The 14072-nt window shown below is 49.9% G+C and overlaps 2 protein-coding genes across 4 annotated transcripts in view; one reads left to right on the top strand and one right to left on the bottom strand.

Moving 5' to 3' along the window:
- DAP3 (death associated protein 3) overlaps positions 1–1867 on the bottom strand; it is a 15768-nt gene extending 13901 nt beyond the window's left edge. Inside the window, exons 1-2 of the mRNA XM_019008940.1 lie at positions 1695–1867; positions 887–932 (exon numbers count right to left, since the gene is read on the bottom strand). Of these exons, the coding sequence (XP_018864485.1) occupies positions 887–932; positions 1695–1852 (204 nt within the window). The 5' untranslated portion in view covers positions 1853–1867. The remainder of the gene's footprint in view (positions 1–886; positions 933–1694) is intronic.
- A 3227-nt stretch (positions 1868–5094) lies between these two features.
- ASH1L (ASH1 like histone lysine methyltransferase) overlaps positions 5095–14072 on the top strand; it is a 60231-nt gene continuing 51253 nt past the window's right edge. For 2 of the 3 annotated variants that reach the window (XM_015650095.3, XM_015650096.3), the window contains exons 1-2: positions 5096–5193; positions 11780–12299. In XM_015650095.3, the coding sequence (XP_015505581.1) occupies positions 11880–12299 (420 nt within the window). In that variant the 5' untranslated portion in view covers positions 5096–5193; positions 11780–11879. Of the gene's footprint in view, positions 5194–11779; positions 12300–14072 lie in introns of all 3 variants that reach the window. The other variant, XM_033519731.1, reaches the window with a different exon arrangement.

Genomic DNA, 14072 nt, shown 5'->3' on the forward strand with positions numbered 1-14072 from the left:
GGCTGTTCCCACACATTCCACAGATCCCACCCTCGGGACCACCGGGCTGGTTCTGCAGAGGCTGCCCAGGAAGGGAAGCCCTGCCCAGGCAGAGCTGCAGGAGGAGGCAGCTGCAGCCGCCCTCATCGCTCCCCACATCGCTGTGCTCCAGGGGAAAAGGCTGGAAAAGGCAGCAGCAAACAACACAGCTGGAATTCTCTTCCATCAGGAAGCAATTCCAGAGCCATGGAGCGCTGCTGCTGCTGCTGTTTAGGGTTTAAGGAGGCTCTCTGGATAACACAGGGTGCTGTCAGTAGAGCTGCTATGGCTACACCCAGCCATTGCACTTTTTGGCTCAGGAAATGAAAACAAATAAAAGGTTCTTGCCCCAGAGGGGGCTCAGGCACTGCCCAGGCTCTTCAGGGAATGGGAACAGCCCCAAGGAGCCTTTGGAGCTCCCAGCAAATCCAGGTGGGAATTCTTGGGGTGTCCAGGCAGCGCCAGGAGCTGACCCCACCATCCCTGTGGGTCCCTTCCAGCTCGGGACGCGATTCCATCATTTCTGGAAAAACCTCTTCCCACAGGATTAGTGCAAGGCTGGTGGATTCTCCCTGTGGACATTCCAACCATGCAGAGCAAGTGGGATAATCCCAGTTTCCTGAGGAACATGTGAGTGGAAGCTGGGGGAGCTCAGCACCCAGGCTCCCTCTCCCCAGACTCCTCAGGGAAACGTGGAAATGCTGCACCAGCTCTTTCCTCAGCCCTCAGTGGGAGTTTACACCCCCAATTTAGTGGTTTTAGCTGACAAATATAAGAAGAATCTCACTTTTTACCGCTGTAAATTGTCATTCCAGGCCATGGGAAAATTGAAATATTGGAAATAGCACCAGGCTCTTACAGGACTCACCTTCAGAGAGCGACAGACGAGTCCTTTCAGACTTCTCAGCATTTTCCTGCAGGAACAGAAATGGATGTTTCAGTTGGTTTTGTTGCTGATTATCTTCTGCTGGGAGAGAACTGTTTGTGTTGAAAGACACAGAAATAATTCAGACCAAGTGTCAGATGCTCTGCAGTAACACAAACTTGTGAGCAGCACCACTTGCCTAAGAAAAACTATTAATAAAATAACAGAATAAAAACCATGCCATCCAAAAAACAAAAATAAATAATTTAAAATTAAAAATTAGTCAATTAAAATAAAGTATAAATAAAACTAATAAAAACTATTTCTTTAATTATGTGGAATTTACTCAGAGACATGAAGAGAAAAAAAAAACAACCTTTACTTTGTAAATGAAGGTATTTCATTCTCCTAGGGAGGAGAACAGAATTTTGTTGGGATTGTCTGGGAAAGGAATTTTGAGTGCAGCTGTTAGGAGATGTCAGAGCTGCAGCAGTGATTATTGTGGAGGAACTGGAATAATGCAGAGACTGAAGGTGCCTCTGTGTCTCCAGCTCCATCCTCATCATTTACCAGCATATTTCCAACTGACAGCAGGAGGAAAAACCCCAAACAAAACATTTGAGCAGTTGTGATGCAGAAATAAAGAGTGAAAATGTCACATCTGCCACCTCTGCAAGGCCTTTTCCACAGAACCTCCCGAGGAGAAAACCCTGACAGTGCCAAACAAGGCTGCTCTGAGAATCCCTGGGTGCAAAAAGCTGCATTCCAAGGGAATATTAATTACCTTAATCCCTCGGGGAATATTAATTACCTTGATTCCTCAGGAGGAGCTGCTGCCTCGCTGGGAGGGGTGGTTACCTGCAGCACAGCAAGACAAAGCTGCTTCACCTGCACAAAAACAACATTTCCACCTGTTACTGCAGGGAGGGGAAACAACCCCACAGGGAACGCTGTGAAAACGCTGTTCATTCCTTCAACTAAAATAAACACGGGGAAAAACAACCCCCCGCTGTTGCTATTTCAGGAATGAGTGAAGATCTCATCCTGCAGAGGAATTTTTAGGGATTTTACACGCCTTGCTGGTACGTGCAGCGCAGGGAGGAGAAATCTGCTCCACGTGGGAATCATTGGCTTCTAGCTGCTAAAAAAGCAGGGATGGGAAAGCTTCTTCCACAAGAAGGAAGTTAAGGAGTCACAAAGACTGAATTCTGTTAATATTTTTAAACTTTGTGTTCGTTTTTTTTAAAAAAATCCCGTTTATTTATTTTTTTTTTAACTTGCTGTTGACTTCTTTTTAAAACCTGCGGTTAATTTTGGGCACCCCGAGGGTTCTGACAGAATCCCTGAATGAGCGAGGGGGCTGCTCTGAGCTCTGTCCCTGCGAAAGGAGCTGGAAACCGCGGCCGCTCCCCTGAGCGCACCGGGCCGGGCTCACAACAGCCCCGGTGCACCGGGAGCAACACCGGATTTCTGGCCTTTTACCACCAAAAATCACGGAGACAACCCCAAAGGTGCATTCACAGCCATCCATCAGCGACCAGAACGCCTCGGCTCTCCAGATTAGATAAAAACAACGCCCGGTCGCTGCGGACCGAGCGCGGCGCGGCCCTCCCGGTGCCTCCCACGTGCTGCCGCGGGCTCCGTTCCCCACTCCCGGTCACACGCGGAGCCGGAGCAGCGCGGCCGCTTGGGCGGGGGGAGCGGGAGGGCGCGGTCGGCGCTCCCGAGGGCCCCGCGGTGTGTCCGAGGTGCCCGCGGTGCCCCCGCACTCACCGGGGCCCACCGGGGCCGGTCCCGCCGCCGGCGCCGCCGCAGCCCCGCGATGACGCGGCCGCTACGGGAGGCGCGGAGGGACATAAAGGGCGTGGCCACGATGGGCGCGAACGCGTGGGCGTGGTCAAAGGGGGCGTGGCCTCCCTACCTGGGGGTTCTGTACGAGCGGCGTTAATTTGTTTAATTAATTTTATCCCGGCCGGCCCCTCCGCGCCGCGTTTGGTGGGTGCAGCGCGAAAGCTGCTCGAGGTTCGTCGCCAGGTTTTCAGAAGAGGATGGATTCAGAAGCGGGTGGGGTTGGGAGGAAGCGCTGTGGGTCACATCTGGTGCAGGCAGGGCCATCCCAGAGCACAGGGCACGGGACTGAGGCCAGGTGGGTCTGGGATATCCCGAGCGAGGAGGATCCACAGCCTCTCTGGGCTCTGCTTGGGGCTGGCCACTGCCCAGGGCACAAGTTCTGCCTCCTGTGCAGGGCAGATCCTGGGCTCAGCCCCTGCCCGTGGCTCTGCTGCCACTGCTGGGCCTGGAGCAGAGCCTGGGCCTGCTCTGCCCCTCCTGTGCCCAGGGACAGCCAGGGACAGCCAGGGACAACCAGGGATGGACAGGGACAACCAGGGACAGCCAGGGACAGAGAGGGACAGCCAGGGACATCCAGGGACACCCAGGAACACCCAGGGGCATCCAGGGACAGCCAGGGATGGACAGGGACAACCAGGGACAACCAGGGATGGACAGGGACAGAGAGGGACAGCCAGGAACAGCGAGGGACACCCAGGGACAGAGAGGGACAACCAGGGACAGCCAGGGCTGGATAGGGACAGCGAGGGACATCCAGGGACAACCAGGGACATCCAGGGACAACCAGGGACAGGCAGGGACACCCAGGGACACCCAGGGACACTCAGGGACAGCCAGGGACATCCAGGGACACTCAGGGACAACCAGGGACATCCAGAACTGAGGCCCCTCTCAGCTGGGGCTCCTCTCCAGGCTGAGCAGCCCCAGCTCCCTCAGCCTTTCCTGGGCAGGGACCCTCCGGGAGCTCCTGTCCCTGCTGTGCTGAGGATCCAGAGCTGGACACAGCACTCCAGAGGTGCCTCCAGGGCTGGGCAGAGGGGCAGCATCACTCCCTGACCTGCTGGGAATGCTCATCTTGATGCCCCCAGTATTTTGTTGGCCTTCTTGGCTTCCAGGTCACGGCGCTGGCTCAGGCACAGCCTGTTTTTCATTTCTGAGGAGTCATCTGGATCCTCAGTATTGAATTTTGCGTGCGTAGTGCAAAAGCAATTTGCTGTTCATGGTTTCATTGCCAGGTTTTCAGGTATTGACAGCTTAAATCTCTGCTTCTGCAAAAACTTCACATTTCTTTCTGCTATGGGTGTTTTAGTTGCAGCGATTTTTGTTCATTTGGGTTTATATATACACATTGCTGTAATACAATTTTAAAATTAATTTTTTCCTATTCCTGGCAGACAATGTTTTAAAACCCTATTTAACCACAATTACAAATGGCTATAGTAATTCCCATCAGATATTGTGAGCATCACTCCATCATTTCCAAAATACAAAGGATATGAAACAATTGGAGGAAGTCTAGTGGGGACAACAACGTAGCTAAAAGGCCTGGGAGGGTTGGGAATATTCAGCCTGGAGAAGAGAAGGATCTGGGGAGACCTCAGCACCTTCCAGATCTAAAGGGGCTACATAGAAATGGAAAGGGACTCTTGGTCAGACACCGTAGTGATAGGATAAGGAGTAATGGGTACAAATTGACAGAGGGAAAAGTTAGGTCACCTATTAGGAAGGAATTCCTCCCTGTGAGGGTGGGGAGGGCCTGGCAGAGGCTTCCCAGAGAATCTGTGGCAGCTCCTGGATCCCTGGAAGTGTCCAAGGCCGGGCTGGACGAGGCTTTGCGTGATCTGGTCTAGTGGAAGATGTCTCTGCCTGTGGCAGGAGGGTTGAGACTAAATGGCCTTTAAGGTCCATTCCAGCCCCGTAACATCCCATGATTCCAGATCCACGAAAATACTTTAGTGACCGTGAAGTGGCAAGTGCGTGGGTGTGGCATTGAAGGCAAGATGTCTCTGTGGGTGAGAAAACCACCTGCATCGCTTTGGGGCAGAAAAGCGATTTTTCCTTTTCCCGGCTTTTCCCTTTCCCGAGGCTTTTCCCGGTGGGCGTGGCCTGGATCGAGGGGGCGTGGCCTTCATGGGCATGTCCAGGGAATCATGGGCGTGGTCTAAGGGGGCGTGGCCAGGCGTGACCGCCGCGCCCTCTGCCCGCGGGGGTGCGGCCGCGCTGGGGGCGTGGCCGGGCGCGGAGTGGGCGTGGCCGCCGCCGGGGGGCGTGGCCGTGCGCTCGCTCGCGGCGGAGCAGGAGCCGCCGCCATTTTGGTTCCGCCGCCTCGCTCGGCTCAGGCCCCGCCGCGGCGGCCGCTCGGTCCCGGTCCCGCCCCGGCCCCGTCCGCGCCCGGGCGGCCGCGGGGATGCGGCGCGGAGCAGCCCGTGCTCGGCCCCGGCCGCGCTGCCGCTGACACGGTGAGGAGCGGGCGGGCGGGCGGGCGGGGACTGGGACCGCCTCAGGCCCGCGGCTCGGGGGGAGGGGAGGCGCGCCGGGATCCGCCGCGGGGCCGCCCCGCACCCCCCCCGCATCTCCCCCGTATCCCCCCCGCACCTCCCCCGCACCCCCACACCGCACCCTCGCTCCCGGCCCGGTGGCGGGCGCTGGGTATCCCCGGCGACGGCGGGGGATCCCCGGGGGCGGCGGGGGGGGATCCCCAGCAGGGCCCGGAGCGCAGCGTGGACCCGTACGGGGAGCGGGGCGGGGGGTCCCTGACAGCCGCGGATGGGCCGGGGAGTCCCTGACAGCCAGGCCCGCACCGGGAGGCACCGGGGGATCCCTGACAGGGACCGCGGCGAGGGGCGGGGGATCCCCGCTGGCGGCGGGGCCCGGTGACAGCAGCGGCGGCGGCGGCGGCGGGGCCCGGGCCCGGGGCAGCCCCCGGGGGGTGCGGGAGCCTGACAGCCCCGCTCGGACGGGCGGCGGGGCCGCGGTGTCACCTGGCAGCGGCCCCGGGGCCCCTCCTGGCCCCCGCTTCCCTGCGGAGCGGGGCTGTGCCCGAGGCTGCGCATCCCCGAAGTTCTGTGGTTTCCCCGGGCTCCTGCCCCGTGAGACGGGCGGGGGATGCGGGGCGCGGAGCCGGGGGTCTCCCTGCTAAATATTTATGTGGGTTTTTTGGGTTTTGGGATGCTGGCTGCTTTACTGGGTCAGCGTCTTGTAGACTTTGTCTTCCCTCTTCTCCAAAATCATACTTCTGAAATTTTACTTTCATTGGATTTTTAGTCCTGTTTTAGCTTTATTGGCCGTGAATTTGGGTTTAGGTGGTTGAGCCTTATCTCTCTTTTTTGATATCTTTTTGATCTCTCACATCAAAAGCCAAAATGTGTTCCCATCCTTGTTTCTCTCTTCCGTGGTCTCTTGACTTTCTGATTCCTGGTTTTGGCCCTTGGTTTGTGGTTCTTCACCCTGTTAATTATGTAGCAGAGAACTGGAAGCTGCTTGGAATGTGGGTTTCCATGCGATGGCCTCAGGACACGCATTCACTCTCCTAGCTGTGTGTTGTTAGGAACCAGTAAGGAAACTGGAGGTGATGGGAGCTCTGGGAGCAGAGACAGAACCTGTGGCTTTACCCTCATCCATTGAAATCTCCTCAGTTATCATTTTCAGGAGCAGTGCATCTTCTTTCCTGGTTTGTTTTGGCTGTCCTCCTTGCAGTAATTTAAGTTACACCTGCAGGTGTTGTGTTTTGGGGTGAATCCTGTAAAACTCGTGTTTCCCGTGGTCATCCTTGAGGACCTTGGGATCATCCCTGGTGCCTCTGTGGGAAACAGGGAAGTTCTGGCAGCTGCTTGAACATATGGGGAGAGATGGGCTCTAAAATCATCATCTGTCTGCCTGCTTGAGTTCTTAAGAAGTGTTCTTACTCAAAGCTTTTCTCAGCTGTCTGAGAGTATAAAAGAGAGCCCTTTTTTTTTTTTCATTTTGAAGAGTTCTAAGTCTGAAACATCTTGGTTTAAAAGACAAAATTACCACAACTTCTTTTTGGACTTGATTTCATTGCTACAGGCAGTCGGCAGTTGCCTAAAAAGGTTTGAGTGATAATAACCAGTGACAAAATTTGAGTTACAATTTCCAGAAGAAGCTTTCTTTTTCCAGTTGTTTTCAGAAGTTTAAACTGTCCTAAAGGATATAAAAAGCAGTTTTTTTCCCTTGGTGGAAGAGAGAGACATAGTGGTAAAAATGGGAATGCTGTTCTCACAAGAGAAAAGTGGCAATAGCACATGTAGTTACTGAATTAAATGTATTTTTAAATAGATATTGTTGGCTTTTTAAAAATACAATTAATTTCTGCTGCTGTTGGAAGGGCTGGTGCTGTTGTGGACACATTCTCCCACTTCAGTGAGGTCATGAGTCCCATCCCCAGCTTGCAAAGGGGGGAAAAAAATCTGTTATGAGACCTACTGTGATGGTTCTGTGAAAGCAAAATCTTTGTTTTTCCCTGGTTTTCTGTCCATTACCTGTGGCACAGGTGTGCCCATTCTGGCACTGGGATGGGTTGGGAATAACCAAAGGAATCTGTCTGGAGTTAAAGGAGAAGTGCTGGTTTGCTGTGACCCTTATCTTTTAGTGGATGGAAATAAATAAATGGGATTTGTCCAGAAAAATCCCCTGGAAGGCCCTGGATGTAGAGACCTCTCAGGGAGCTCCTGACTCCCACTGTAGCACATGGGATAATATTTTAGGAGAGTTCCCAAACTGCTTTTCCCTCGGCAGTCAGCGTTGGCTGATGTTGGCACTCACAGCCTAAGGGTGGAGGAACCTTTGCTCCCATCAAACACGGGTTGGTTATGCAGATTTTAGCAATTTTGCTTTTATTTGCATATGAATAGAATTACCCTGCATCTCCAAATCCAGCCCTGTGATTCCAGACCTGCAGTCAGGGTGTCAGCTGGGGCCAGGTTAAAAACCAGGAGGAACTCTATCCCTGCTTCCCAATTTTCCTCCCACCAGGTCACACTCACAGGGTGTTCTCCTGTCTGTCCTCTGCCTTTCTTCCCACAAAACTCCTGTCCTGCTCTGCTTTCCCTGAGCGTGGCCTCTGCTCCCAGCAGTTCTGTGGAATATTCTTCCTGACAAGACAGGTCCCCTGGGATTTCTGTCTGTCAGAAACGCATCCAGCAGATTCTGATTGGAAAGTGTTTCATTTATTACCTCCTGTAATGCAAACAGGAACTTTATTCCTGATGCCTCCATCTCTAAATATTTTAAGGATGCTTGTGCAGGTGATCCAGGGGCCTTGAGCTCCTGTTTCCCCTGTTCAGGGATTGTGATGTAGAGAAATATTGTAAAGCTTTATCCCACTTTTTATTTCTCTTTTCTGAGTGTGGTAGCTGTCTTCCTTAGCAAAGAAAAGGAGACAAGGAATTTGAGAGGGGACTGTGGGAGGCCATGGAGTTAGTAGTAATATTCTGGGATTTCTAACACTCAGCTGAATTGGTTTTAATGTTCCTTGAAGCTGAAGAAATTAAAAGAACCGAAATAAAAATATTCACCTTCCAAATATGACATGACAGTATTTTTTTATCAACAAAAGCAGCAGCAGGAATGAACTCAACGTCCTAAATTGAACAGAGGGGGAAATCTCAGTTAATATTGCTGAGGGATGTGGGGTAACATATCTGGGAATCTGGTAGCAGAACCAACCCTTGGCATTTTCTTTCTGGGGAAGCAGAGGATCAGAAGAACAGAAATCTTAGCAGCTGATGGGCAGAGAGGGCTTGGGATGTGACACCAGGGGAATAAGGATGAATAAAACTGTGTGTGGCATTAGAGAAACCATTAATGAACACCACTTAGTTCCAGGTGTCAAAACAGATGCTAAAATGCTTCATAGTTAATTTTTTGGGGGGAAGAACAATTTCAGGAGGGATTTGAAATCTACAGAACTGAGGGGCTGGGAGTTTGATGTGATTTGCTTTGTAGGGAAGTGGTGAGGCCATGTCTTGCTCATCACTTGAGAGGCCATGCAGGGATTTGGTACTGGATGGTTTTCAATCCAGCAAAAGTTTTGTTAACCTAGGATCCCATGGATGTAGGATAATTCAGAACAGGACTTGTAACTTTGTGCAGCTAACATGGAAAGCAGAGACATGGATAAGTACCTTATCTCACATGGTTAAATATGATCATTTTAGGTCTTTAAAGTCCCAAAACATCAGAGTTTTCAGGATAAGTTCATGCAAGTTGTTTTAGCTGCCTCTGAACTGTGGCTGTCACCACTTGGCTGCTCATTTGCTTTGACATCCACAAGGTTTTAAGGGACAACCTGCAGGAGGAATGGAACAGATCCTCACACAGAGTGTGAGGAGTAGCACAGAGAAAGTAAAGTGAGAAGAGAAAACAAATAGTGGCATCACTGGGGAAACAGCTCTGAGCAAGGGAAGAGCCAAGGTACACTTGGGAACACCTTGGAGACAGTGACAGGAAACTTGGACTTGATAAGGCAGGGAGGAAACTGCACGTGGGGATTCAGGGAAATGAGCTTGGAGTGACAGACACCTATCCTGTGAATTAGTGGGGTAACTGGGGAATTGTGAGAAGATTACAGTGATCGAGGCAAAATGGTGATTAGGGCCAGGATTAGCATTTTTTTTTGTCTGTGTTGAGAGCAATTAATGGATAAATAAATGCCCTGCTCTGTGTTTGTGGGAGCCATCAATTTAGTGACTTTGTTTCTGGATAGTTACCCATCCTCTTAGCACAGAGTAGGGTGTGAACACGGTTCCTTTGCTCTGATTCCCACCTTGCACTTTGGGTTTTGCAGTTTCTTGCAGTTGGTTTCGTATTTGAAGCTGATTAATTCATTTTATTTGTAAGAAAATGTCTGAAGTATTGTCACTGCTCTGCACCCCAGCCACTAGAGAAGGAAATAGTTGTGTGAGCACAGATGTGAGAGTTGCATGATGGCATGTGGGATTGTCCCTTTGCTTGGACTTGAATAATACAAATTCAGGCTTCAGTTCAGAATTGTTTACCTGCTGGCCAGTTTTTCCTGGAGATTGATATAAGTGAAAAAGCCCATTTTTGGTGATGTGGTGAAGCCTGTTGGACTAACTGGGCCTTGAACTGGGCAGTGCCACTGACTCACTTTCTGTGTCCATGTCACACTGCTCTACCCATTCTTTCTCCTTATAAAATGGAGATTTTATCTAATTACCCCTGGTCTTATGAGTAATAATTGCAGGTTTGATTTCTGAGGATGTGCGTAGTTGGAAAGCCAGAGCTGCAGATAGAAACCCCGTGAATAATGTGCACAGAACACATGGAAATAAGTTTATTTTCTCTGAGGACACAGCCAGGGAAGCCTGGCTTTGTGATGGGCTGCATCTGGTGTTCCCAGCAGCATTTCTTCTCCCCCCACTAATCCTGGCATCTGTCCTCCAACCTGTGTCCACTGCAGTTGCCTTGGTGCTCTCTGGTGTCACCTTTCACATTCCTGCTGCTTTCCCCTTCCCTGCAGTGTCTTTGCTCCAGAGCCACCCCAAAAACAGCTCCTTTGCTGCTGCTTCCCCAGTTCTTGTGTGGCCTGGGAGCTGTGGGACCTGCCACGTGCTCTGTGCTCCAGTGGGCTCCTGCTGACCTGCCAGGGGGTCAAACATCTCAGGAAAGTGCTGGGCTCCTTGAGACCTTGATTTGAAACTCATTTTGCAGTCCATGACATCTTCCCATGCAGTTCCTCACAATTCAGCCTTAATGACTGTAGAGAAGGTAAGGACAGAAGTTGCAGGCTGGTTTGCTGCCTGTGTTACACTTTTCAGCAAATCTGTGTTTTTTCAGACCTGTTTCTGATCCATTTCATTTCAAAAATGATAAAGGTATTTATGTGCTGAAGATATTTAAACATTTTCTCCTTAGAATGCCCCCAGAACAAATATCTTTTCATTGCCTTAAGGGAGCCTGCAAGAAAGATGGAGAGAGAATTTTCCAAGGGTTTGGAGACAGGGCAGAGGGGAATGGCTTCATGGTGATATCTTGGCACAGGCTGCCCAAAGAAGCTGTGGCTGCCCCTGGATCCCTGGAAGGGTTCCAGGCCAGGCTGAACAGGGCTTGGAGCAACCTGGGATAGTGGAAGATGTCCCTGTCCATGGCAGGGGTGGGATGAGATGATCTTCAAGGTCCCCCCCAGCCCAAACAGCTCTGGGATTTTGGGATTCTTGCCTGCATGATAAAGCTACAAAGAGCACAGGTTGGTTTGTTCTCTGGCAGGGAGGGAAGCTCAGGGTCTGTGTGTGAGCAGGAGGTCAGTGCTGCACAAGGGTCTGGGACCCTCACAGACTTAGAGGTTGACTCTTATTTACTTTTGCTGTAGTTAAGATGAAAAGGTTCCCTCTCTTATTTTATGCTAAATAGGTCAATTCTATATTTTCTAACAGTGTCTGGGCTGATGGAAGTGTGGACTTCCCTCTTCCTGTGCTTCAGGAAGCACAAACCAGCATATGAATGTTTGGTGGGATTGGCTTCTGTTCTCCCATCCTCCTTCCTGAATTGTGGAAAGTCTTTAACTAACAAGCGGATTTTGTGGCGTGTTTGTAAACTGATGCACATGTGGCTTAAGCTCAACTTTCTTGGTGGCTCAGATAATTAAAACCAGAATATTTCTGGGGTTTGGATGCTTTCTCATGGTTTTCATTTGCCTGCTCCTTCCTTAGATGCAGCTCTTCCAGTTGTTCCAGAAGCAGCAAGACTGGGACTAACTGGGCTCTGGTTATAAATAAGAAAATTACTTTGATGATCAATATTAAAATTTGTAGCCATCATTTGAAGTCTCTTGTGGATAATTTGGAAATTATAATAGTCACATACTTTTTATTTTTCACTTACCATTTAAAAGTGTTTTCTAGATAAATTGTGGTTTGGAAGGAGGTGACTGGAAGGTTGGTGTCTTGGAACATCAGCTGCTGTGCTTGTCTGAAATACAATTGTTTGCTTTCTAATTTGTTTTAATATGAATTTAATTTCTAATAGAAAATCCATGTTTATTCTGTCTGTCTTTTTACCCCACAGAGTGAAAAATGTTGACTGCCCATAGTGGAACAGCTCTTCTGAGGAACATATCTCTGTAAATCTTCCCTAAAATCACCCGAAGGCAAATATTCCGCCTGTGATGGACCCTCGGAATACTGCTATGTTAGGCTTGGGTTCTGATTCTGAAGGGTTTTCTGGGAAAAGCCCCTCTGTGGTAAACATTGGCACATTGGTGGGCAAAGGGGAAGCAGAGCTCGAAGGCTGCACCAAGGACGAGGAGGACGGGAAGAAGAAGAGCCGGGAGGGGAACGCGGAGAGCGGCAAGAGCGAAGCTCTGGGCGATGCACAGCAGCAATTCTCGGTGAAGGAAACAAACTTCTCAGAGGGAAACCTGAAACTGAAGATTGGCCTTCAAGCAAAGCGGACAAAAAAGCCTCCCAAGAACCTGGAGAATTATGTCTGCCGGCCTGCCATAAAAACCAGCATCAAGCAGCCAAGAAGGGCTCCCAAGAGTGGGAAGATGACAGAGGAGAAGAACGAGCACTGTCCTTCGAAGCAAGTGAGTGATGTGTCTGTGGGGTGATTTGCAAGTCATGGTACATTTAAGCTGTGTTTAAAAGCTTCATCATCTCTGCACCACTGTGCTCTGCTGTGTTTCTGTGTAACCTCTGATGCTGAAGTATCTGGAGTTTGAAATGGTTTTATTTTGTGGCTATTAGCAGGAAAAAATGTTCTTTCACAGTTTGCCGATTTGTTGTTTCAACAGCTGTGAAAGATAATTCCCGTGTTCACTTGAAGTAGATTCATTGCTGAAAAGTAATGGGGAGGCTTTTAGTCTCTTTTCTGTAACAAAGTGGAGGGTTTTGGGTGTCTTGTCTCTCTTGAGATGGGGCTCTGGATGTGCTCTGGTGGTTGGATTTATATTTTTTCCTACCTGTTAGAACCAGTTGTTTTACTGTGTTTAACCTCTCACTGCTGTGAACAGCTCAAGGCAGGCTCTGAAAAGTAAAAAAGACTTTTCCAAGTGAGTTAGAAACCAGCCTGGTGATAACCTGCATGTAAATGCAGTGGCTGGAGAGATGTGCCAGGGCTTTTCCAAACACCAGGAAATAGCCCTGCCTCGAGGATTTGTTTTTATGATCTCCATGATGTAATCAGTAAGAGCAGCAGCAGATAGGGAAAATAGGATAAATAGCAAGGATTACAAATATAGTTGCATAGATGCTAAGTTTTTTGAAGGGTTTTGGTTACAGCCTGCTCTTTTTTCCAATAAACATTAAAGTTTTGTTAATGGAATGTTAGAATTTACCCTTATAAGTACATAAGTAATACATAAGTACACTTATGTAGTACTGCCAGGTGATTCAGCAGGGGAATCCAGGGAATCCCTGGAAATTGTAGCCTTTGCAGGGGTTGTTTGTTCAGGGGGCTCCTGCTCCAGAGGTCCCCAAGGCTGGAGCATTTCCATTTCTCCAGCTTGTGTCCTGTTCTCAAGGCTCCCTGCATAAATCTGTCCTGGCAGATCTCCTAAGGCACAGCCTGCCCAGGGGGAAGGAAAATTCCTCACCTTGTGTGTCTGACATACCCAGACCTCTTCCTTTCCCCTGGCACACCCTGACTGGAATTGGCCTTGAGGAAGAGTCACCTTAAAGAGAAGTGAAATTTGGGGATGACTTCATTGTGGCCTTCCAGTGCCTGAAGGGATCCTGGCAGAGAGAGACTCTGTACAAGGGCCTGGAGTGCCAGGGTGGGAGGCAGAGTTAAATGGGATATTGGGAAGGAATTCCTCCCTGTCAGGGTGGGCAGGCCCTGGCACAGGGTGCTCAGAGAAGCTGTGGCTGCCCCTGCATCCCTGGAAGTTTCCAAGGCCAGGCTGGAGGGGGCTTGGAGCAGCCTGGGACAGTGGAAGGTGTCCCTGCCATGGCAGGGGGTGGAATGAAATCTTTAAAATCCCTTTTAGGCCAAACCAGTCTGGGATTGTGAGTAACAAATGATGTGCTGACAAAACAAGTGTGCTGGATGTCACGTGTAAGGACTAAAATTGCCTTTTCCAGACTCCACAATGCACTCACATTGGGGTTTTTCCTCCACTGGAAAGAGAGGTGTTTTTAGTCAGCCTATTGGACAAGAAATTCTCCAGTGTACGTTGCGTAACTTAAAATTTTGGCAATGGCCTTTATTTTACATTCTTCTATTTCAGAACAAACTTATTACTTCTAATGATGTTTCTAACTTCAACTTGAAAAACATTGGAAGAGTTGATCACAGTTTGTTATTACACTGATGGTTTGATTTTTTCTTTTTTCTTTTTTCTTTTTTTCTTTTTTCTTTT

The sequence above is a fragment of the Parus major genome, chromosome 25LG1, assembly GCF_001522545.3.
Source record: "Parus major isolate Abel chromosome 25LG1, Parus_major1.1, whole genome shotgun sequence".
Classification (NCBI taxonomy): Eukaryota; Metazoa; Chordata; class Aves; order Passeriformes; family Paridae; genus Parus; species Parus major.